Consider the following 26,141-nt stretch of genomic DNA (forward strand, 5'->3'; position numbering starts at 1 on the left):
TTTACATAGGTGTTGTCATTAAGCATTCATGAATCAAAGTACTCCAGATGCCAACACACATGGACAGACATAGCAATGTAACTTGCTCTAAAGTGATATTCTGTTTTTGACAGCCTCTTCTTTAAAGATGAACTTTTATATATAACAATATACCTCTCATTTTATGACACAAGAATGCAAGTCTGAATTATTCACAGGAAATCTAGCTGAATGATTCAGATTTACTTTTATTCTTCTGACACCAAATTCATCCCTTAGACTTTGGAAATAAGTATGGAGTATTCAACCTGCAAATACTCCTTATTTTAGGAAGCCAAGAATGTCCTTTTTATTAACTTAATCTTTTCCATTGACTTTTATGTTATTTCTCTGGGCTGTTGTGTATCAGACTATGGTGACAAAGGAAGATACATTTCCTCTGGTCTAGTCCTTGTATCACCTGCAATCAGCATGTTCAAGCAAGCAAAGGGCTGCTGCTCAAAACATACACTGAATACATAAGCACATGCAGGACTTTTGCAAGGAACAACATTTTACTGTTACCATGTTTCATTCCAGCATTGGACTTTGTTGTGCCAGGGTGGAAATGCATCCCTCCAAAAGCAGAGTATCCATATGAAGGATAACTGAACCCTAAAGAAAGGAAAAAGAATGAACAGAATTACAACCTAAAGCAATGAAAGCATCATCTGGAAGAACACTCATCCTAAAGAACTGGAATTTTGTTTTTTACACACCTTCTGCTTTATTCCAGCCAATTAATTTTTCCAGGCTGAAGGTGAACTGTTCCTCATCCTTCCAAAATCCAAGAAATTCTAGATGGTTGGCTAGTGACATGCTCTATCCCAATATCCATAAATCCACACAAATGTAGTATCACTAGTATACTCCATCTAAAACTCAGCTGAGACTTCACAGGCTACCTCTGTGCTTTTGAATCTTTGTGACTACAATAGATCCCATTCTGTTGTTACAGATGTGCTGCTAGCAATGCAGGTAACTATTTGAAAACTGCTGCTCTGTCCTTTGCTCTATAAAGAAGGATTGAAAAGGTATTGTGGTTCAGATGAAATTTGCTGATCTACAAGTTTTTAATGCTTTGCTGCAAGCACTGAAGCAATGCTCTTACGCATCCCAGATACACTCTGGCTTCAACAGATAAAGCACAGAAAATTTTGCAAACTTTGTAATAGTTCTTTGCACTAACAGGGTTAATTTGCCAAATTATACTCAAGGTCTCAGAAATAACTAAGAACCTGTTGAAATCTGAAGCATATAAGATGGTACTCAGCTGAGCTGTCTCTTGAATTTCAGTGCCTCTGAGGCCCTAGGAAGCAAAAAAGCTAAGGTGCTATGGATTCCTGACTAGACTCCCTCAAACAGAAAGGTGTTATCTGTGACTTAAAGCTTCAAGGAAAAGGTAAAAGAAAAGTCACCAGGAACCTTATATCCAAGTAGGAAAAAAAATGATCTGATGAAATATTTAGAAAGCAATGAGGTACTTGGACTGAAATGAGTAACAGTGGTATAAAGACGGGAGAGTCAGGTCTTATCTATCTAGAAGGAGACAAAAGTCCTCATCACATTTTAAAAATCAGAATAATCATCTGTCCTGCTCTCAAAGTAGAACCTCTTTTCCTTTCTGACCAAAACTGCTGCCTTACCAGAGCCAGCACTGCCACCTCCCCCTCCATACATGCCACCTCCTCCTGTGCCGCTGCCTCCACCGAAGCCATCAGAGAAGTTTGGCATGAGCTTCTGTCGTTTCCTTTGCACTTCCTCTTTGTCTGGGTTAGGAAGAACAGATGCAGTAAAGAGTCACTCTTACAGGTGGACATACAGAGAGCAGCATGTGAATACATAAAGCATTACTTACGTTTACTACTTCAAAAAGGAAAATGCAGTGTTGTAGAAAAGTCAACTCTCTTCAAGCTCAAAATAACAGAACAAATTTGTATATAATGGAGCAGTGAGAATCCCTGTGAGAAGCAAGCTACTGCCAAGTCCCCAGCAAGACCAAAAGCATCACCTGGGCTCATGTGGTCTCTTCAGTTACGTCAGGTGCCTTGTGCCCAGACTGGGAAGGAAATGTACAGAGGTGTCTTAGGGGGCTCAGCATCTCCTTCAAAAGCGTCTCATGGAAATCAGTGGTCCCAAAATTGCTCTATGTCTAAGCCAAGTCATAAACCAGCACAAGTGCCCTGAACCACAAACTTGTTGAAGAAAATTTGTCTTTGAGGAATATATGCCCAGGCTCTTCTACTAAGCAAATCTACTTCAGAAATGGACCCTTCTGAAAGGGTCAGCAAATCACAAGGCTTTTTGATTTCCAACAATGCAGAGTACCTGCAGTGCTTTTTGAACTTCTAGTTAAGGGCAAGGATGGCAAGAAAAGGTGAAAACAATGTTTGCTTGAAATGATTTACTTAAAGTATCAGAAAAGCCACCAGAATGAAGATAGATGACTGTCAGGCAGGACATTACACTGTCAAAACCATGACAGGCAGAAATAGGAAAACCAAACCTAAATATTCTATAGTGTAATAGTACTGAGGCCCCTTGGAAAGCAAACCGCAAAGATTCCCAATACTAGGGAAAGTGAAAATGTGAGAGCTACCAGACAGCTACACAAGTAGGGATACAAACACTACAGGGGTTTAAATCCAGTAAGATTGTTGAGAAAAGAACAAAATACCCTTTGCTCATGAACCTGATAGTTTTCAACAGCCCTACGACAAAAAGAAATTTCATGCACAGGCACATCAGTCAGTGCATCAAGTGAGACAGAGGAATACATGAAGCAGTATACTGAAACGTACAAGTGCATTACTTCCAGGTACACATGATCTGTAAGTAAATACACATGCACACGCCAAGCATACACTGATGAGGAGAGAAAACTCTAGAGAGCAATCTAGTCAGAGAAACAAACAAAAAATCCACATACACGTGTCTAAGTTTGCATGAACACTTGCAACAAGGAAAAGAGCAGCCCCTAAGTGGTGATTTCATGATTAGGTTGTGTAGGGCATCTGAAAATACACATAACCGTGTTGAATTAATTTAACTCCATTAAGAGGCACATGAAAGAGGTTTACTTCTGGTCTGGCAGCTTTGCCCTGCAGTTGTAGACTTCCGCCTTCCATAATACTTGTGCAAGATTCCTGAAAATCATTGCTGATACAAAATCCTCCAGCAATTCTAAGGTTTTGTGAATGCATGCTTTCTGCTATTTTATTGTAATAAGTGTAAAGTACATTCACTTGGATGTCAACCACCATCCTTTTTTTCTCAGCCCTCCTTAGTCCATCACCACTAATACACGTATTTTAGAGATTTTGACAGGGTATTGATTTTGGCTCTAAGTTAGGCACTGAAAACATGCAAGATTAAGATGTTATACTGTAACCTGCAGGCAGGTGAACTGTTAAGATTGTCTTAGCACAATGAAAGACCAATTCTGGCTTGGGCCTCTAGGCACTTCCATATCATTAACATTACTGATATTTAAACCCATGATTGTTGCTGCCATTCACATCAAACACTGTAGACTTTAAAGGGCACAGATCTGCTAGTTAAACTTCTTTCCTAACAACTTAGGAAGGAGGTCTGATGTCAACTATTCTACTTCCACTAAGCAACTACACAAAAGATTGAAACAGTACTTTTCCTGCTCTTACAAGTGTCTTGGGCTTACTGAACTAGTACAGTGAAAAACATCAGTGAAGTTGTGAAGCATGATGGTAGAAGGAGAGAACTGCAAAATACATACGTTTTCCACCAGATACCAATGAGTCTTTGGTTTAAGGCTTCATCTGAAGGTACTGTCAGAAAAATGTTCTCAGATACTATTCTGCAGAAACTCAGAGGAAGAGAGTGCCATCTACTGCATGGACAGGCATGTGTGCATGTAAGAATCACGCAGGGAGTGAGCCTCACAAGGTAAACACGCACGGATTTACTGCTCACCAGTCCAACAAAAAGCCTACGGACCCATTACAGAGCTACCATGGCTCATACTGCACCAAACAAGGACACAAATGCCCTATTTTCTAAAAATAACAACTACAAAAAAATTCCCCCATTCCAAGAAGTTCCATCTTATTAAAGACATTCCTAGGCATCCTACAGTTCTTTCTCCAGTACGTATTTATACTGGAATACGTATTTCCTGGTCTAGTGGGCAGGTTCCTGATGACTGGAAATTGGCCAATGTGACGCCGCTACTAAAAAGGCAGGAAGGAAGATTTCGGAAACTACAAGCCTGTCAGCCTGACCTCAGTGCTGGGAAAGATCATGGAGCATATGATCCTAAGTAGCCAGCAGGGCCAGGGCAGCAATCATCCCCCTGTACTTGGCACTGGTGAGGCTGCATCTCAAACACTGTGTTCAGTTCTGGGCCCCTCACTACAAGAGAGACATTGAGTTGCTGGAGTAGGTCCAGAAAAGAGCAGCAAAGCTGGTGAAGGGTCTGGAGCACAAGTGTGGTGAGGAACAGCTGAGGGAACTGGGGGTGTTTAAGTCTGGAGAAGGCTCAAGGGAGACCGTATCACCCTACAACTACCAAGGAGGACGTAGAGAAGTGGGGGTTGGTTTCTTCTCCCAGGTAACAAGTAATAGGACAAGAGGTAACGGCCTCAAGCTGCACCGGGGGAGGTTTAGACTGGATATTAGGAAAAATTTCTCCACCGAAAGGGTGGTCAGGCATTGGAACAGGCTGCCCAGGGCAGTGGTGGAATCACTGTCCCTGGAAGTGTTCAAAGAATATATAGATGAGGCCCTTAGTGACATGGTTTAATGGTGTCTTGGCAGTGGGTAGTGGCTGGATTTGATGATCTTAAAGGTCTTTTCCAACCTAGCTGATTCTATGATTCTATATAAAAGAGGTTTAATGAATTACCTTTGATTTCTGGATAGTAGAGAAAAGGCTTTGGTTCGCTTGTTTCTAGATCAGATTTCCGACGCAGTTGTACAAATACAGATGCTGGTTTTGTGATATTGACATCTCGATACTTGGGTGTTTTGAACACAATAGCAAACTGTGAAGAAAACAAGTATAAGCTCATCTATCATGGAGCATAGATTTTGACACCTTTGCTTTTACATTTGGGTTGCTTATTAAGGGTTGCTTCATGGATTGTGAGGCAAAAACTCTTAGCAAAAATCTGCAACAACAAAATTCCATTTTACTTTTCAGCTGCACTTTTGAGTTCCAAGTCCTAAAGCTTTTGGGAAAGGCAGAACTGCCACAGAAAGTATCGCAACGTCATGACGTTAGCACTGCTGCTTGTTTGTCCCCGCATCATTTAGCGTCGATTCTGTGGCTTTCTCAGTTCACAGGAGCTCTGAGAACCTTCCCAATTTACCCTGGTGCATGTCAAAGCAATGGGTCTATATACCAATTTCCTCACACTGCATTCCTCACCTGCTTAATAACTTTACTATGTCTTTAAAGAACAGTTAAAATTTTATTATTATTAGGAAGTAACCAACAAAAGAAGAGGATATACAGATGCTTTCACCTCGTTTACTAATTATAATATAATCCTAGTTTACAGACATAAGAAAATCCACAACAAACTACATGCTCTGTTACTTACCTGTCTATGTACATCTGTAGGAGAAAAGTCTCCAAAGCCTTCCCACATACCACCATTCTCATCCTCCTCGTAGAAACGTATTTGAATATCATCTGCAAAGAGTGAAAGAAACACTCATTGCGATGTCTGTGCGTTTGTTTAACCTTCGGCTAGGTTTATTTCAGATAAAAATCTACATGGTCATGTTTTGGCTGGATGACAATATTACATGATGCATGAATTATCACTTTTATACATTTTATGAAAAGATCATAATGCATTTTTGATACGATTTTTAGATCAGCCTAATTCTAATGGCTTCAGTAAAGTTCTTATTTACTGAGCAATAAAAGGAGAACTAGGCTCAATACCTCTTCCTATTCTGGGGCTATAACCCATTCCAGAGGAGCTTTTTTGGGAAAAAACACGTAGGGAGGGGAGAACTTGAAGCGTGAAATGTAGAAACCACCCTCCCTCCTCCAACAGTTTCAGTTCAAAAAACACTGTAGCAAAACCTGAAGTGCCACAGTTCAAGTTCCGCTTGCTGCTGGCAGACTGCCACCCTGGGGCTGTGGCTCAGAGAGACAGCACGGGTGTGAGCGAGCGGCACGTCAGCAGTGATCCCTCACCCCCAAACTCAGCATGGGACAGAAACTGTGATTTGGCGTCTGCTCCTCTAAACACGTTTTCTTTTGTTTTCTTTGTATTTATTTATATTTTTGGAAGCTTTTGGGAAGTATCACATTAGCATACTCCTTCCCAGCACTCCTGGTGAGAAAAACCCAGAAAAAGCCCATTCTCTCTTAGGGTGACTGAGGTGGGACAGCCTTTTGGAGCAAACAGGATGCTTCCTCTGGTCCATCACCTGCTAGTCTTAAGACTGTGAACCACCATGTCTAGTCCTGCTGTCCTGCATGCTCAAGTTCCTTCAGGCAGGAGGTTTCTGAGAGCAGCCAGGTCAGGGGAAACCCCACCTCAGGGCTTCCACTGAATCAGACATTTATTTATTTATTTAGTGCACAAGAGGTATGTTTCATCTCAGCCCTTGTGATGGCTGAGGGTATATATGCTGCTGAAGGAAAACAGCACTTTCAAAGCTCCTAAAAGCCCTCAGGAGCCCTCTCTCTTTCCTAAGTGGTAGAAGAACGTTTGCAAGAAAGGTGGAAAAGGACAATGTGATTTTAACGACATGTACAGGGACCGATTCCAAACAGGCAAGAACAGTGCTCCTGCTCCACCATGCAATTTGCACCATGGTGTCCAGGTACTACCTACAGCTGAAATCCAAAGGATTTCCCTCACTCACACTTTTTTTTTTTCCTTTTTAGTTCAGCCCCAATGCTACAACCAACCACATGAACCATTACCTTCCTATCCAAAACCAAAGCATTCAAAACCACACCAGCTCAATCCTGACACATTTATAGGCATGAGTAGAGATCACCAAAATTACACTGAGTATTCTCCAGCATTAGCATATACCTAAACCCAAAGTTACCAGCAGCAGTGCTGAATGCATTCAGTTCCCATCAGTGGTTAATAAAGAATGCTCATTCTTACTCTTTTTCATCAGGAACTTAATAATAAATCAGAAACTTTAACATAATTCAGAGCAGGAGTTAAGTTAATGGAGTCAATTATCCTCCAGGACCCACCATCCAAAAAAACCCCAGAACATGGCCAAGGGCAGAAATCTGAGAAGAACAAAGATGATCCCATGGTCTCTGTGGAGGCAACACAAGCTGGATTTGCTTTGCAAGAGATTGTTTTGATTTATTCACTTTCTGGACTGCTGGCCTGACTTGCAGAAAGGCTCAGTGCTTATGATTCCTGCTGCCCTATCAGAGCAGGAGAATACTAAGGCAGCATAGCAGGCTTCACATGTGATCCAGATGAACACCCTGGTGTGCCTTACAATACTCAGCACTCTTACCTTTCTGAACCTTGTCACAGAGAAGGTAAATCTCTTCCCCTCCAGTTACACACCCTGCTGTTCTGTCCATTCTGACAATTTTTAAGTTGGAGGCATTGGGAGCTTCTATTGAAAAGAAACATTAAAAGGAAATGCTTACGTTCATAGTGGTTTTAGATCAAAAAACCCCCAAACTCAACCCCCCAAAAAAACAAACCCAACATTCCCCCCCCCCCCCAATGCAGTACAAAGACAAGTCTTCAGTACAACCTATGAAAATTTGCCTATGTTTTTAAACATGGACAAATCCACAGTTTTTCATCTGAAAGGCAAAATGTTTTATCCTCTAAGCTTTAACTGAACTGTGAACTATAAATGGCCCTGGCCATTCCAGCACAATTACTGGTGGAATTACTGAACTACTGAAGTAGCACAGCAGTGAACTGCATTCAGTACTCTACACCAGCACTAACAAGAGAACGTATGGGTTTTTTTCCCATTTTCTTGACAGTGTGACTCTCACTGTTTCACTGCAATATGCAATTCTTTGCTTTACACAGTGGTAAAAAAGCCTCCCTCCACAGATCTTAGTAGAGGCATCAGTGCATACCTATCGGTCCTCAAGACAGAACTATCACCTGGTAAGTAAAAGCAGCTGTCATAGACAGCTAGCAAAAGTTGCGTCTACGCTGTGGAAGAGGCTTGAATGGTGCCAATGAAGAGTGTTAGAAAAAAAACCCAGAAACCAAGAACTGGAATTAATAAATGTTAATTCAGAATTAATGAGCAAGAGTTTACCTTGGGGGCTCAAAAACTAGTAACTGACATCTCTGAAGCAACTTAAAACTGCAGAAACATGCATACAAAATTTCTCCCCTATTCATATCCATAGTTGGAGTCAAAATTTTGATGGTCAGGTTCAGAACAACAGGATAACTTCAATTGGTTTTATATGTATGGCTTGATACATGCTCTGCCTCTGTTGATGCTTTGCCCTCCTGCACCTCTTTGCTTTACAAATACTTTCTATCATTATGCAGGTGTGAGAGTAATGAAAACCAGTGGAATTTGTTTCTGATGAAATTAACAGGATTCCTTAAAGACACTGCTTGGTAAATCACCTCAGCTTCCAGATGAAAAGACTGTGTTTTCTCATCCAGAAAATGCACGTCATGTGTGGTATAAGAACAGCAGACATCACTTTTTCACTCAGTGAATATATGCAAAATGGCTGCACTACATCATTACACTCCCCACTGAGTAGCAAAGCTGACTATATTTGAACAATTGCATTTAATACCTTTTCATTTAGACTTTGTCCTTAAAAAAAGATGATATAAGCATGACTGTTGAGCAAAGTAAAATAAGGTACTTTTTCTGAGTCATTACAGAATGAGTATCAGGAACATGGTAATCCACAGCTACCGGGAGGAAGACTCAGGCAACAGAATGGGTTCAGGTAAAATGAGTAAGTAGAATTGAAATGCACAAAGGAAAACATGAAGTTAAAAGATTCACTTAGAAAAAAGACAGAGGGATGTCACAGAAGAAAAATACTGACAGGTCTAAAGGACTGTGAACTCTGCTTGTGCTCACAAAGCAAGGACAAGCAGCTCGCCAGCTAAGCTGAAAGGTGTCAGACTTTTAACAATGATTGAAGCAAAGTAATTTTTTCCTCACATCTTGCATGACAAGGCTTTGTCACAGAAAACAACTGAAAACCCCACAGAATTCAAGCGCTTCTTATGAATGTAACAAGAATTTACAAAATCCTCATAATAAAAGTGGCAGGATTAAACATGCTAACAGCAAAATATCATCTTTCGTTACAGCTTACATCACCATCTATTAAACACCAGAATGATAACATGTATTTGGGTAGACATGAGGCTAATTATGCAGGGGCTACTTACTTGTTATTGATCACATAACAGGCAAGCAGCAGGGCTAGATGAATCTACCTACAGCATTATGTACACATCATTTTTGCACGTACTAAAGCTCCCCCCTTATTGAAAAAGTAATTAAAGTCAAATATACTTACTGCTGTCATATATTGCGTCTGATATAACAGGATCAAGTTTCCGTGTGAAACTACCATTACTGTCAGGGAGGAAGGCTGTAAACATCAGACGCACCACACTGAGATCCATTTCTTTAGTCTGCTGTACTGCTGCCTGACGAATAATTTCTCTTTCTCGTTCTGGAACGGATAAGTAGACAGATGAATTAACACAAGGGGATGACCCATAACAAAACAAAGAAAGCATTTTCCAACCATTACTATCACAAGCCACCAGTACGCAGGAAATGCTTTCTTTTTAATTTAGTATCACAGGATCGTAGAGTGGTATAGGTTGGAAGGGACCTTAAAGATATGTAGTTCCAACCCCCTGCCATGGGCAGGGACACCACACACTAAAGCAGGTTGCTCCAAGCCCTATCCAACCTGGCCTTGAACACTGTCAGGGATGGAGCAGCCACAGCTTCTCTGGGCAACCTGTGCCAGGGCCTCACCATCCTCACAAAAAATAATTCCTTCTTAATGTCTAATGTGAATCTCCCCTCCTTCAGCCTGAAAGCAATCCTCCTTGTCCTATCACAACACGCTCTTGTAAAAAGTCCTCCAGATTTCTCGTAGTTCCCCTTTAGGTACTGGAATGCTGCTATAAAGCCTCTCTGGAGCCTTCCCCTCTTCAGGCTGAACAAGCCCAACTCTCTCAGCCTGTCTTCATAGGAGAGCTGCTCCCTCTGACCAATTTTGTGGCCTCCTCTGCTCTCACTCCAATAGCTCCATGTCCTTATGTTGGGAGCTCCAGAGCTGAACTCAATGCTCCAGGTGGAGTCTCACAAACATGGAGCAGGATCCTTTGACCTGCTGGTCATGCTCCTTTTGATGCAGCCCAACACGCAGTTGGCTTTCTGGGCTGCAAGAGCACACTGCTGGCTTATATTGGGCTTCTCATCAATCAACACCCCACGTCCTCCTCATCAGGGCTGGTCTCAATCCATTCTCTGCCCAGCCCGTATTTGTGCCTGGGATTGCCCTGACGCAGGTGGAGGACCATGCACTTGGCTTTGTTGAACTTCATGAGGTTCACATGGGCCCACCTCTCAAGCGTGTCAAGGTCCCTCTGGATGGCATCCCTTCCCTAGAGTGTGCTGACCGGACCACACAGCTTAGTGTCCACGTCAGACTTGCTGAGGGTGCACTCAATCCCACTGTCCATGCCTCTGACAAAGATGTTGAACAGTGCCAGTTCCAATAATGACTTCTGAAGAACACCACTTGTCACTGGTCTTCACTTGGACATTAAGCCATTGATCACAACTCTGAGTGAGACCATCCAGCCAATTGCTTATAGATGCACCAGTCCACCCGTCCATCTGTCAAACCCATGTTTCTCCAGTTTTGAGTCAAGGATGTTGTCAAAAGCTCTGTACAGGTCCAGGTAGATGATGTCACTCTCTCTTCCCTTATCCACCACTGCCATACCCCACTGTAGAAGGCCACCAAATTTGTCATGCACAACCTGCCCTCAGTGAAGCCATGTTGGTTGTTGCCAATCACCTCCTTATGTTCCATGTGCTTCAGTGTAGTTTCTAGGTGGATCTGCTCCATGATCTTACCCCGCACTGAGGTGAGACTGACCCACCTGTAGTTCCCTGGGTCTTTGTTTTTTACCTTTTAAAAAACAAGGGTTATATTTCCCCTTTTCCAGTCAGTGGGAGCTTCACCAGACTGCCAAGGCTTCTCAAATATGATGGATGGTGGCTCGGCAACTTCACCCACCAGTTACCTCAGGACCTGCGGATGCATCTCATCAGGTCCCATGGACCTGTGTGCCATCAGGCTCCTTAGATGGTCTCAAAACTGATCTTCTACAGTAGAAGGTTCTTAGTTCTCTCAGTCCCTGCCTCTGCCCTCTGCAACTCTGGCAGTGTGGCTGGAGCTCATTTTGCAGGATATGGGTGAAATGCAGCCGAATGAAAGAATATTCTCAAAAGAAGGTCCCCAAGTTACTTAAGGATAGTATGTCTTGCAGCAATAATGCAAAATGGCTGTTTATCATCTCATTAAACAGGAGAAGACCAATGAATACAGGGGCAGAGATGGGTACAGGCAGCTACTGAAGGATGTTGCTCTATCTCATGTGCGTGTTGACAGCACTGAGTCCTTCATTCAGACTCTTTAAAACACAGCAACAACACACCACATCTTAAACTACACAGCCATAGGCTGTCTTCCTATCAAAAGCCTTTCTCTAAGAATCTGCGTTTTCAGAAGCTAAACCTTTTTTTTTTTTTTTTTTTACTAAAAAACCTATTAAAAGTCCTACTAAACCCAGGCCATCAGTTCTACATACCAGTTAGCTGTCTGTCTCCACATTCTTCTGCCTGCAGATAGCCAAGTTCAGGATGCACCAGGAGTCCTGGGTTGTATCCTTTTTTGCAAGCATCTATCATGCGTGTTTCCAGAGTTTCAAACACTTTCTTCTTTGTGACATGAAGTATTCCAAGATTTGCAAACCTGCCAAGTTTTGATCAAGGGAAACATTTTATTAATTCTTTATGCCAAACCTGCTGCAGGCACTCTCTCTCTTACCAGAGAGGCAGCTACACAACTGAAGTCAATGGACAGAATCTGTGGGCTTACTTAAGCACTATTAATTCTTGAGGGCAAATCTTCCAGTAAGAAAAATCCAAGCTTACAAAATACATAACATGTGCACCGTTATACGGCAGTGACTGTATGGGTACTTGGATTTTTCCCATGGCATAAGTATTAGGTTTCAGACTTACACTGTGAAAGCAACTTAAAAACATCTGAAAATCTGGCTGTCACACTTTGTTTGCTCTGTCTTGGCAATGACATTAATATTTCATTCTATATGTCTGTTATACAGAACAACTGCTTAGAATAAGCTCCATCTGTTCAAAATGATTTGGAGACCAAGCTAAAAAGCTAAAAACAGTGCAAGGTTTTCCAAAGGAAATGTTTTAAGCACGGCCCTGGACATTCAGCAAAACACTTCAGGTACCTACTTGAATGAAAACTTCCATAATAACAAAATGTGCTTTTGTAAAAATCTCCTGGCATGTTTAAAAATCAATTAGATCTGGAAGTATGAAAACAAAACAATAACTCAGTTTTCACGTGGGTCAACTGAGGATAGGAGAGCTGTTTCTAAACATCTGATGAAAAACAAGACAGGTTAGGAAATGAGCCAAACTTTTCAAGATGAAAAGAAGAATTTCAAATAAAGCTATTTAAATTGCTGTGCTTGGTAAAGTCAGTGCACTGGGCTTGGACATCAAAAGTTACAGTTTAAAAGAATCTCTCTCTCTCCCAACCTTCTCAGGTTTTTAAACTTCATCTTCTTCACCAACAAAGACATTCTTGAGATCACAGAACTAAAACTCACAGCCAGTATGAAACCTGATCTAAGCCTGAAAACGTAGACAGAAGCCTCAGCTTCATTTACTGATATAAACAATTATTCTTTTAAATTAAAGAACTACTACAATTTCACTACAATCTTACTGCTTTAAACTTAAAAAGTTTGACTCATTTAGTATTTTCATGTATAAACATGAAAATGTATAAACATGTCTTGAATTAATTTCAAATTTACTAACCCTCTTTTCCTAACGCTTTTCACTATATTCCTATTAGCAGATTTCAGCAAAAGCAGAATATGAATCAAAACTGTAACAGAAGCAATTTCACAGTCTTTCTCTTTGATCAAAACATTTGAAGACTGGGCTGAGAATACAAACTTGGACTGCACACCAAGAGATTGAAATTCTACAAATTCTGAAGTGAAAATTACTTGCTTACACCTATTTAGCTTGTTTAGGGCAAATTCTGCAGAGGTAAACAGACACCTCATTTATTTTTCTATTTAAGATACAAACAAAACACAGATCAGAGCATGAACACCAGTTAGCTGCCTCTTAGTAGTATTTTTGTATTGCTTCTTACAGTGCTTATACTTGATTCTTCTTCCTTTAGCCCAGCTTTACAAATGAGTTGACAGACTTACCCTACAACCATATCTTTAGGTCCTGCATTAACAGTGCATACTCCATCTTCACAAAATTTACCCACCAAGCTGTGCGCATGTAAGTGGACGTATTTCCCATTAGTAACTAACTGGACGATTACTTTTGCGGGTCCAACATAATTGCAAATCTGTAAATAAATACATAAAAAAGTGGGATTTTTATTTATTTTTTTTTTTTTTAATGTAACAAGCAGTGATTCCAGCTGAGTGTCTTCTGTCGGCAAAGCAAAACTGAACTTACATAGAAGTGTGTATGCATTTCCTCATCAAATACAAACTAACTGTATCAGCTCATCACAAAGAAAAGCCAACAATTAGGCTTGACATATAAAACGGCAGCAGAAATGACCAAACCAGCTAAGAAATAAAACAGAGCTAAAGGAAAGCAACCTTCTATTTCCCAAATCATGAACCTTGGGTTTTACACTTTGGCCAGTAACTCCACATTGGTCTCCTTAAAATTCAGTTAGGACATTGAATTCACAATTAACACTGTAACATATAAGAAGCATACAGAAAATGTTAAGTATTTAAAAAAAAACCTGCCCAATTTGAAAACACTTACAAGTATTTTAATGTATTATGATTGTTTAAAAAATGTTGGTCCCATTACAATGACTTTTCAGGTAAAGGCTTTAAAGTGAATTAATTTCATATTTGTAGATATTTTGTTAGTTCAGTACGCTATATCAGCACATTTTCCCGTATCATTTCTAATCACCATACACTTTTTAATGGCTTTTAAAATTGTTATGTCAAGTAACGCCCCAAAACAAACCTGAAATTACTAATGACATGCCGTATTGGTAACTTATTTGCTTTACATGCATTATTTAGAACTTTATTTTTTTTCCTCACAAGTAATATTCTTTAAGTCACATATCGGTTACGTACCACTTTCAAATTATGCTGAATATAAACCAACCCCACTTTTAAAAAAGCAAACATTACCTTCCCTTCCAATTCACTTAATTAACCCTTTTATCAATGTTGGGTTTTTTCCCTCCTCCTCTAATTTTTCTCTTAATTTGCCTTGGGCAAAGTTCTTTGTATTACAGCAGCTAACAGATCTAATCAACCAAGGTATTAAAGGATCATGATAAACATTAAAGCGATGAATCTGTGATGAACTGAATACCCAAGGTTATATTGTAGATAAAATGCTGATAACCAGGGATTGCCATGATTTTACCACATTATTAAGTCCTGCTGGCTTCCTTCACTCCAGTTAACCCCTCTCTTGAACCCATTCCATCACAACTGAGGCACTCCGCATACGTACAACACGTGCCCTCCCATCTTCCTATTCACTGCTAAAAGCAAAACCAAAAATCCCAACTATGAGAAAGCCGTTCCAGAAGGAACAGGTGTGCAGAAGTCCTCTCATTACTCACTGCCTGCTAGTTAACTGTTTAATACTGGAGTAACTTGCATTTTGCACGTGTTAGTTTCTCAAATAGAAAACATGGGGCACTCATGCTTCCCTCCTGTTTCCAAATTGTAATCCTTCCTGGACTGAAACAACAGAGAGATGCAGAATAATCACTGCTTCACCATTTCCATCATTTACCACCAGTGAGATAAAGCAGGGATCCCTACGTAACTTTCACAAATTCACCTGAAAATAAAAATGATGGTGTTTGGTGCTACATAACGCCACCACTACTACAATTAACTTTTCAAGAGGGAGGCTTTAAAAAAATCATTTTAATTTAATTTAGCACTAAACAAGCCTTTCCCTGCTATAAAGTTCCCAGCATATCTATAGTGTTATATTCATTATGAGTAACAAGCATGTTCTAGTATCACATCAGAAAAGTTCAAGACAATCCTGCATCAGCTGTAGAAACCACAGTGAAACCATAGGTAGGACTACAGCACGTCAAGGACTTTCCAGCCTCTGAAGGCAGAACATGTAACTGCAGTGGTAACCAGATTATAATCTGCCCCTGTTACTCAGCTCAGCATGATCTTTGTAGTCTCTCTCAGGGAAAGAACAAAAGAGTTCTTAAAATTTAATACCTTATGTAGGTCACAAGGCAATAAGGGACTGTTTTTGTCATCCAGTCTAATGTCCTAAGCAGCAAAGGCTACAGAATGTTCCTGAACAATTTCCTATCTGCATTTCTTACAGACAGACCTTCCCACTTGACTTTGAGACATCCAGGTTATCTCAGTGGCCAGCAAAATAGCCTCAGTAGTTAAATATCCTTATGTACCACAAATTACGTCTGAAATAATTTTTCAGTGCATTTGAATCATCCAGTACCACAATTTCAGAATAACTTACAGTTTATTCTGGCACTAAAATACATAAAAGGTGACAGTTATTTATGTCAGAATTTAAAAACCACTGTCAAAGACATTAAAAGGTAGAAGGTATATAACAGTGCTGAATATCTATAGAAATCAATATAGAGGTAGGGCTATGGTGGTGACACAAAAACGTATTCTCAGCATGAGAGGGAGCTAGCATGAAGGTGCTGTACTGCTCAAAATCAGAGCTGTGATGTTAGAAAAAAATAGCTACCAAACTTCAAATTACACATTGGGGGGAAAAAGAAAACAGGGAATTCCTGGGAAGAGCATAGCTGTAATACTTGATTACATCCTATACTAAAGCAGCATTCAATTGATCTAATCTGATAAAGTTAAAATGCTGCAGGCTCACATTTATCTGCTTTTTCTGTTTGAGAGAGATTTGTCTGAGAGATTAAAAGGACCCTGTGAACTTGAAACTGAGTCAATTTCAAAAGACAAGCTGAAAGTTTGTTCAGTTAGTTCACATCCTTCTGCAACCCAGCCCCCAGACCATTTTTTATAGTTTCTAAAACTTTATAAAAAGTTTACAAGAACATTTTCCTACTTCAGTGATTTTTTTTCCAGTTGCTCTTACAAGCCAGAAGTGAAACCAACTGGTCAATGACAGAAAGCAAATGATGGAAAAGACCACGTCGAACCTACGAAGCCAGCAACTACAATACCTACTTCTCTTCCAGTCACTTTGTTATAGCAACTATATCCCCAATCCTGCCTAACCTTCAGGGTGTGACTAGTGCTGCCCTCAATACACACTTACAATATGCGTTTCACAGACAAGGCATCACTCACTCTTTATAAATAGTACGTTTTCACAGAGCAGCATCAATTTTTTTTCAGTTGCTGGTTTAAGATAGTATTTCAGACATGGTACAAATCGTTTTGGCAACTGAAAGCTTACCTAGAGGTCTAAGAATAAGCAATGTAACTTAAACCAATGGGAGCTGAAGATCTTCCGATCCTCCGAATGTGAGGTCACCCTCATGCCAGAAAAAAAAGAGTTAGGTGCTCTGCTTGAGGATCCCAGCTACATGGACTCAGTGATCCATATTAAGTCAAATTAACTATAACAGTAAAAAGCACAAATCCAACTGAATATAACTTTAGTTGAATTTGGTTCAGTGCAGGTCATAACAAAAAGTCTGCTCATTCTTGTCTAGTGTTTATTCCCTTAATTCAGCTGTTAAATGAATTTTTAACTTGTAATCAGTGATCTATCACTCTATGATTTAATTCCTGCAGGGGCAAAAGAACAAATATGCTGCTGCTTTCTTCATCAAGAAGGCTCATAACAAAGTAACTTGACTAATTTTTCATAAATTCCCCTCCTGAACTTGAAGTATGTTCTGAAATCCCCAATTTCAATGAGAATGCTTATCTCCAAATTGAGGTATAATTTAGGATAGCCTCAGGATATGACTGGATGGGCAGTTCTCCTGTTCAGGTACCTGGGTTCAGGGCTCCCTAAACTGGTATGCAGCTTTGATCCACAAACTGAACTGCATAATGTCCAAACTCCTTGGCAGAGGGATGGTGCTCATCAGCTTGGGCACAACTCTGTGCAATCGCTTACTCTGGGCTGGAGCTGATTTGCATCCTGCTCACAGAGAATAGGCAACTTGAGTTCACAGCCACCCACAGAGATTTGCCCCCAAGGAGATGAAAATTCAGGACATATCCTTCACACCACTATTTTGAGCAAACTCTTTTCACACCCAGAACTGGATCAAGTACTTCAGTGCAAAACATGAGTTTGCCTACACTAACATCAGTATGTTAAGATCATGACACACATGGTAAACATATAAGAAGGCCAGTGGGAATTTCTGTGTCTGTTTTCTCACAGTTGTTCACATACATAAACCCAAGCAAATTCTGAATAAAATTTTAGACAGTTAAGTAAGCTGGTGATAATACAAGACAACAGAGTTTTCTTCTTTCTTCTTAAACTATTGATTGTTCCCCTGCACAAAAAGTTAACGATGAGTAAGAAGCTCAGGAGCTTTGATTTCAACTATTATAGATGCAGATTTGCCTTAAGTGTAAAGACTGGCATTGTAGAACTGCTACATTAACACCTGACCTACACTATCTCATAATACACTATACAGGAGGCACTTAAATATGTAATTAACTACCCAAACATCTTGCTTAGAGACACAGGAGTGTCTTCAGCATTCCAGCCCAGAAATGAAAGACATCTTTGTGTGTTCCAGCTCAGCTACACTTTAAGGACGCTTTTATGTGCACTAAAGATGTCTATTTTCAGGACATCCCATGGCAGCTACTGGTAAATTACATCAACTTCCTGTGCAGAGTTGGCCAAACAGAAGAGATGCTAATGGTAGCTGCACTGACTATACCATGGCCAAGGTGTAAAGATCTATCACAAAATTTCCTTTTCACAGTACAACCAAAGTTTATGCTACTGTCCTTTCACAGCACTGTCATCAACTAATGGAGGTTTTATGCTGAAATTCTTAGTACAAGAGTTAAAAAAAACCCAAATCAAATCAAAAAACCCTAATGCAACATAAAATAGCAATCTTCAATTGTGCTCACCTCAGTTATGACAAGGTGAGCACCCTTTGACAAAACACAGAAGAGACTTACAGGAAAAGGTGTGAAACACTTCTGTCTTTACTGGCACCACTTAAATCAAGAACAGGCACTAACAAGCAATGGCCTTGAGGAATTTACTTGTTGTGTTCCCTTGCCAGCCTCTCCCAGCAGGTGTTGCCATGTGGGGATTTGTACTAGAAAAAACCCAGATGCATACAGTAGGATGAGAGGGAGGGAGGGAAAGGGGGACACATGTGTATGTCCCCGTCTGTGTGTAAGCTTTAGATGAAATTAAAATCTGGTTATCAGTGAAAACAGAAGGTTTGATGGAAAGCCAAACAACATTTTGCTTTCTAGTTTACTCACAGAGAAATTCCATTTCCTGTATAACTCCTCACTGCGTATCTCCTTGTCATGTTACTGTGTGACCCACCACACTTTTATAAAGTACCATTTGTATTATCAATGCAGACTGGACTGGAATCCAAAGATCTGGCTCAACTGAGATAAATTATATCTGAACATACCAATGAAACTGAATTCATTGGGTCACCATTACCGCCACAAACGGATAGGGGAAAGCAAGTAGATCCTTTGCCTGGGCTAGAAATTTTTCATAGGGGTTTTGAAAGGCTATATAAAATTAGCTTTCCCAGCCTCTTCTCAATTTGCAAAATTAACACCTTAGGCTATCTCAGCCAATGCTGATTATTTTCCATTGAGTCATGCCCATACTGATTCATTATGGAGATGCAACTGTTCCAAACTCCAGCCTTTCTCAAGAACTGCGTAAGAACTACACATGTGCTGCTGAGAAAGCTGAGGAGTGGCACAGACGAAGACAGAGGCTGACTGCTTGCCGCTCTTCCCTCCCCTTCCCTCCCCATAAAGGAGAGAGAAAGAGATAATGGCAGAATTTAAATACATTAAGAGATAACACCGGAATTAAAATACATTAACCCTGATCCTCATGAAGAAATCTCTAGTGCAATAGTTCAAAGAGGTAATACAAGACTAAGACTTCCATTAAGTTAAAAAAAATACTGAAAAGAGACAGTGTATCTTTTTCCCACTTCCACGGAAAAAGAATTTGCTGCAAGAACCATAGGTAAAGACAGCTTGTCTCTCATCCTAGAATGATTAATCTTCATACTGTACTAGCACAAACTGTTTCTTTGATTAGTATCTTTGAATTGTTTCCGGGGAAGGGAAAAAAACACCCCAAAATGTTCAGTGAACATCTGAACATAATGCTGTTACTGTTAAAATGATAAGTTTTCTCTTGACTTTGAAGAAATTCAGTCCTTAAGAACTGAGTGTCCTAGAGATACTGAATAAGGAGTAACGTGAACAGAAAAAGAAGGAAAACTTGGTAAACAGCATCTTAGAGTGAAGTGGAATAACAGACCAGACTCATGCTAAAACTTGGCGATGTGCTACAAGTGGAGTAATTGAGCATCTCAGGCCTTGCTTTATGCTAAACTGCATCTTAAGGATCAGCTCCATCAGCTTGCAGAAGGACAGTACGGTGGTAAGTGCAGGAAAGCTTACTTGCTCAACTGTTGGCAGATAAACACTGTGCCAAAATAATTCCAAAACTATGAAGACAACTTCCTTTTCAGAATCAACTGCATTTTGAAAGCTGAGCTTGAAATGCAGTCAGTCCTGAGTAATTTCAATCCAATTCATGTTGATATCCAGCAAGGTCCTATACACATACATATGACACATGTATTCAGCTACTAAATTAATGATTTATGTACTTACTTTGACCTGAGGGTATGATTTCTTGTTCTTTTCACTAGAAGCACCAGGAAGCCCACCATGTGAAGGACCTTCACATACGTATCGGAAACGAAACCCTCTCTGTGGAAATAAAGGAAAAGAAACTTGAAAGCTGTTTAGAACAAAACTAAAACAAAATAGCACACAAGTGCCCATGCAGACATAACACACACACACGAACAAAGCTTGCCCAACTCACCCACAAACAGAAAAGTTGTTATCTGTTCATCCCTGAAATGCTGTCCAAGTGCTGGTCAGCAAAGCACCATCGAACTGTGTCCTGGAGAGACTGTTCTATTCTCATTTCTATATAAAGCAGCAACCTGAATTTTTTCTTTCAGTAAGCGAAGATATTTTGAAGCAGAGAGCTATTTATACTCCGAAAACAAGATAAAAATTAACAGAGAATGCAAGAGCAGATATTTTATCCCATGATTGCCACTAGGTAGAGAAAACTGATGTCAATAATAACCAAGGAAGTCCAAAGCATTGTAAAGGAGAGAACAAGGATGAAACAGAAATGCGTCTTCCATCTGGGAAGAATGAGCATGTGAAAGCTCTATCTTCAAGCAGAGTCCAGAAACAGCACAAAAGTCCAGAAACAGCACATTCTGGGGACTTTGAATGGTTGGTTTTTCATCTCAGCTAGTTATAAACAGATGTCCGAATACACTTCAGGGAACTGCAGGATATTAGCAACCACTCTAGAGTACAGCTATCCATATATTGCATTTTTATTTGCAGGAACAAATATCCCCTTTACTTCGCAGAGTAATCTGAGAGGCACAAAAGATGCAATTCTTAAGCACATGTATTTGGTTACTCTAAGTCTACTTAACTATATTATTTCTTGTGGCCCCCGACTTTGAACACTTTCAAATCTACTCCCCAGTCTGTCCAATTTTCAGCAAAATCCCCATTTACATAGGGCTCCCAAAGTAAGTCCAAATGGTGCCAGTTAGTGTTGTATTCTTCATCAAAAATCATTCAGCTCCTTTTTAAGAGTAGACAGCTCTGGATTTAAAGTCTGTATTAGCTGACACAGTTCAAAAATTACTCTGTGATCATTAGCTTCCACACCTACCTCTTCAAAGTCTTTTCAGTTTAAGAGCATGTTTCCCAGGCAAATGTAAAGATCTGATTTCTATTCAGGTATCACCAGACAATGTATTCATACTTAAGCATGTATGTGCCTTCCTATGGTGAATTGACTATATTGAAAGAGCCTAGCTACAATGAGCTCGAACTCAAGCTGTCCAAAAAGCAAAGCAACCTCTGCAGTCACTGTGCATAAGACAATCTAGTTTCTCTTCACCTCCATCTCTTCGATCCAACAGATCCGTCATCTGTGTGGCCTTTCCCAGCCTACTGCCTTTGCTATCCTAGCTATTTTTTCCACATACAGTCTTACTCCCCGCCCAGCTGTCTCTGCTCCAAAAATGATCACAAGCATCACTCTGCTGATGGATCACTCTCATCAGACTGTTATAATCCATTGCCCAGCTTGCCACGTGGTTACTCCACTATAGGAGCTACTTGCTGAGAAGTCATGCATGGAAATAATGGCTTCCCCTTAGGTACTGCACACTGCAGGCTGCACCATGCAAAGACACAGCCTGATTTAGGATGAAGTAAAGAAACAAGAAAGAGCAAGTATATTCTTGTGAGTTCACAGTGCACTGCTATTGCACCTGTGACCATGAAGTGCCCTTATTGCTGGAGGGATGCTCAAGCACAAAACCGATTTGGTTTGCTGATGAAATAAACGCTCTCTACTGCTTCCTGCTAGGAAGGCTGGACTGTGGCGTGTTCCTGCAGAAGACCAAACGAAGGATGGAATAGCTTTTAGTCACCTCCTTCCCCTCTCTACTGAACAGTTCCATAAGGTAGAGTTTTATGCAACTGATCAGGAGAGGTAGAAAAAAGGTCTCCATAGTGTAACAGCTTTAAGGTGAATTGTAATTGCTGAGGGCACCAGCTAAAAGGGGAACTTCAGGGTATACTTCAGGGCAATCTTCACCCAGCTATTACTTTTTGTACCTCAGTTGAATGAAAAATAACCTGTGCATTGGGATGACTTTTATACTGTCGGAGGAGCACAAATGAGTGTTAGGCACTCGTCACAGAAAAAAAGACACATGCAAGTATTTATCTTGGTTATTCGAAACAGCAACTGTGATGAAAGGAATCTCAAAAGACAACGGAATTTCTTTGCGGTGACAAAGCACAAATCAGAAGTTCTCATAACTTGGGAACAGAGCGAAACATTGCTGGTTTTTCCTTCTTGTGTTTCAAGAACCATGAAACAAATTCTGAAAATTTTCTACATTTGGTCTAATCATTTACGTTTCAAAATACTGGGGTATTGTAAGAGCCACTTCTAAGATGAAGAGTGTGTACTTAAAAAGACATTTGTTTAAAACTCTTAGTTCTGGTTTGGGTCTTTGCTTTTGTTGTTTTGGGGGTTTTGGTGTTGTTTTTTTTTGTCTTATTACACTTCCAGAGAGACACAAAGATGAAAACAGAACAAAACAGGAAACAATTTAACTACAAAAGTGAGAGGAAAAACGGGTCACAGTTTAGGGTCACATTTGTTATGAGAGTTCAACCTCTTCAATACTCTCTTTTTCTCAACTTAAGTCGTAATTTTATTTAAAGCTGAACATAGAGACTTAGGTACCTTAAAGTTTTCAAAAATGTAGTGCTCTTCTTACCTGTTTTGGCTGTTCTATGATTTGAAGATACGGTCCATCTGCTAAAATAAAAGAAAGAAAAGTCATAATAGAAATTATATTTCTATTACTATGACACATAAATTGTGAGGGTAAAACTGATGTGCTTGAATGTTTTGAGATAAAATTTTGGAAAGCATCTAGGCATCTTCTGTACTTAAATGTTAATAAATACGTTAATCAACTGACAGTCTGTCATTTCCAGTTCTCCCTAAGACCAGTAGTGTAAGAAGGATTAACTCAAAACAGTTAAATTTAGCTCAGAGAGACTTAATGGGCAACTCTGATCACTCACTTGAAACTTGCAAGGGTAACAACAGGATCCTCCCCTTGCCACTGACAAGCAGCCTGGCCTTCCTGAGCTAAGGTTAACTTTTGTGTTTAAATGCCTTGGGCTCTAAACACTATACTCACAAGCTTTTGGCCCTAGGGCTTCCTACTGAATAGGTGCTTTTGAAAGTCTAGAGACAGCCAATGGGAAGTTCTGAGGTATGGAATACAGAAGGAATTTAAGCTGTCTCAACATGCCCTAACAGTCAGAACTGCTTAAAAAAAATACCCTGGAATTGAGGATACTAAACAATTTACATTCTTTTAATAATTTCACATTCACTTTTAAATATACAGTTTTGCTCTGCTTCTAAAAACACTGAACACAACTTACTTGACTACGAACACAGACTCTATAAGGAAATCCATGTTTGAGCATGATGCCAAACACAGTATCACGTTCTACTAAAATTTTGTTTGTGTCTTTCAAAGAAGGCTTCCTTAAACAACTCTCAGCCTTGTACCACTCTCTGAACACTGGCAAACTTCAAACCATAAACCAGTTTAAACTGCCTTCGAGCAGACCTAACCCCAACGACAACTTAGTGCCACCAGAGTTAAGAATTCATCACCTGATCAAAGCTTAGCTCCAGCTCTGACTGTTTACATTTATTTACACTGGGAAAGAAAGCTCTCTAGGTGGATGACTGTGAAATGCCTCTTAAAATGCAAGCCACTCCTGAGTATGACAATGACCATTCCGAAGGGTGTGGTTTCTTCCCTGGCTCTCGATAAGCAGAAGAGAAGGTTTGGATTTCAATAATAAAAATTCAATTGATATCAAAGCAGATACCAAATGACAGCTTCACTGTGAATACCTACACAATATTTTGCCAACTATATCACTGTTGAAATTATGTATCATCATGTGCAGTCTATTAAAACCATACCATGTCAACATCCAGGTGTGATCTGCCTCTGAACAACTGCACCATCTGTAAGTACCACACAATCCAGCTACCTCAAGTAGGTACTACCTGGCTTCAGCAAAGAACTACATACTTGTATCAATTTCAATTTGCCAACAGGCCTATTGTTAATGGATAATTAAAAATGGCAAAGGATTCATTAATTTATACTTTGTAATATGACTAAATGCACCCTTATCAGCTCCTGAATACAAATTCACTTTAATAAAATAGACCTTCGTGTATTTAGTCAACACAGGTCTTAACTGAACAGGCTTCTCTCAACAGAAAAGTTTTGATAAATATGCTAACAGATGACATTAGTATTTTGCTGTTGAAGTTAGCTGACTCAGCAACTGAATTCGCTTCATGACAAAGTTATAGTACAAATGCCAGTCACAACAATTACACATACAAAGATTTATTTCCCAAGTCCAATGCTTTTCCTGTGAAAAAGTAAACGGTGCTAAAACTAAAATCTTGAAGACATGCAAAACAATTGCCTCAAGACCATTACACAACCTCTTACATTAGAAAGAATGAAAAAAAGTTTGAACTTCAGAAACTTTAAAAGACAGAGTAATATTTAGCTTCTGTGTATCTTTATGTTTCAGTTTTCATCTGTAACATGGAGTCCAGATGAATTAAGCTGGGTTTAAGCATTATATCAGCACTTAAATTTAAGACCTCTGCTCACAGACCTCTAACACACCTCACGTTTTAGGCATGTAAAATTTTATACTTGGAACAATCCACAGGCCTTGCATCTTCTCAGCACTGGCAGAAATATGCACCTAAACTACAACTGTGCAGTTCAACTTTCAACCAAGCCTCCAGGGCAGGATCTGCCAAGTAATTGTTCTTTGGCTGTTCTCCCCTTAGGAATTCATTTTCAGGGCATATACACTGGGTTAGTATTGGCACAAAACACTACTGCTTTCTCTTATGCATTAGCCAGAAAAGGAAGTTCTCTTTTATCCAACAGCTAAGGGGCTGCAGCAGACCCCCAGGATGCAGCAAATTTGGGTTCCAACTTTTCCTCACGATAAGGAAATGCAAACTCCTAAGGCAATGATATACACTATGTTGGCCTATTGGAAAGCTCAAGGGGAATCCTTTGTGTTGCTGAAATGTTTTCTCCTTGCACAGCACTTGTGAAAACTCAGGAAAACTGAAACCTTAGGACTGTGGTTCTTACGGCCCCTCGGGAAAAAGCCTATAAAAAGCATATAAATATACTGATTAGAAAAAAAATAATCTTCCATACTAATAATAGGAAAGTGCAAAAAATATGCAGTGCAAATGTCCAAAGGCAAATTAGATATCTGTTATCATGAATTCATTATCATGAATCGTATACCAATGTATTTAAAAAAAGTTTTGTGAGGTCTTATTTTAACCTTTGGGTCTGGTGACTAATCACTGCCTTTCTTACAATGACTAAATGATTATTTGGTATACCAACTGAACAGTACAGAGCAAGCACTCTAATGCAAGACATTTAATTACATCTGAAATGCTACTCAAAAATAAGCCAGAAATATTCAAGGTAACTTTCAAGTATCAATAGCATATTACTTTGACTATAAAAAGGATTTTACTTAGAATCACAGAATCGTATCATAGAACGGTTAAGGTTGGAAAGGACCTTAAGACCATCTAGTTCCAACACCTCCTGCCATTGGCAGGGACACCTCACACCAGACCATGTCACCCAAGGCTCTGTCCAACCCAGCCTTGCATGCTGCCAGGGATGATGTGTTTACAACTTCTCTGGGCAACCTGTTCCAGGGCCTCACTACCCTCACAATAAAGAGCTTCTTCCTTACATCTAACTTGAACTTTCCCTGTTTAAATTTCAACCCATTAGTCCTTGTCCTATCACTGCAGTCCCTGAGGAAGAGTTCCTCTCCAGTATACCTGTAGCCTCCCTTCAGATACTGGAA

At 39.9% G+C, this 26,141-nt stretch overlaps 1 protein-coding gene across 2 annotated transcripts in view; it reads right to left on the reverse strand.

Annotated features, from left to right (window-relative positions):
* Positions 1-26,141, reverse strand: part of NFKB1 (nuclear factor kappa B subunit 1) — a 60,745-nt gene that overhangs the window by 16,085 nt on the left and 18,519 nt on the right. Inside the window, exons 4-13 of one of the 2 annotated variants that reach the window (XM_061360904.1) lie at positions 22,940-22,977; positions 20,208-20,306; positions 13,539-13,687; positions 11,859-12,022; positions 9,536-9,694; positions 7,513-7,617; positions 5,601-5,692; positions 4,901-5,039; positions 1,665-1,787; positions 544-633 (exon numbers count right to left, since the gene is read on the reverse strand). In XM_061360904.1, the coding sequence (XP_061216888.1) occupies positions 544-633; positions 1,665-1,787; positions 4,901-5,039; positions 5,601-5,692; positions 7,513-7,617; positions 9,536-9,694; positions 11,859-12,022; positions 13,539-13,687; positions 20,208-20,306; positions 22,940-22,977 (1,158 nt within the window). Of the gene's footprint in view, positions 1-543; positions 634-1,664; positions 1,788-4,900; positions 5,040-5,600; positions 5,693-7,512; positions 7,618-9,535; positions 9,695-11,858; positions 12,023-13,538; positions 13,688-20,207; positions 20,307-22,939; positions 22,981-26,141 lie in introns of both variants that reach the window. The other variant, XM_061360902.1, reaches the window with a different exon arrangement.

Source organism: Neopsephotus bourkii, unplaced genomic scaffold (assembly GCF_033783945.1).
Source record: "Neopsephotus bourkii isolate Nb327-2 ecotype Australia unplaced genomic scaffold, CSIRO-AGI_Nbou_v1 NB_1037, whole genome shotgun sequence".
Classification (NCBI taxonomy): Eukaryota; Metazoa; Chordata; class Aves; order Psittaciformes; family Psittacidae; genus Neopsephotus; species Neopsephotus bourkii.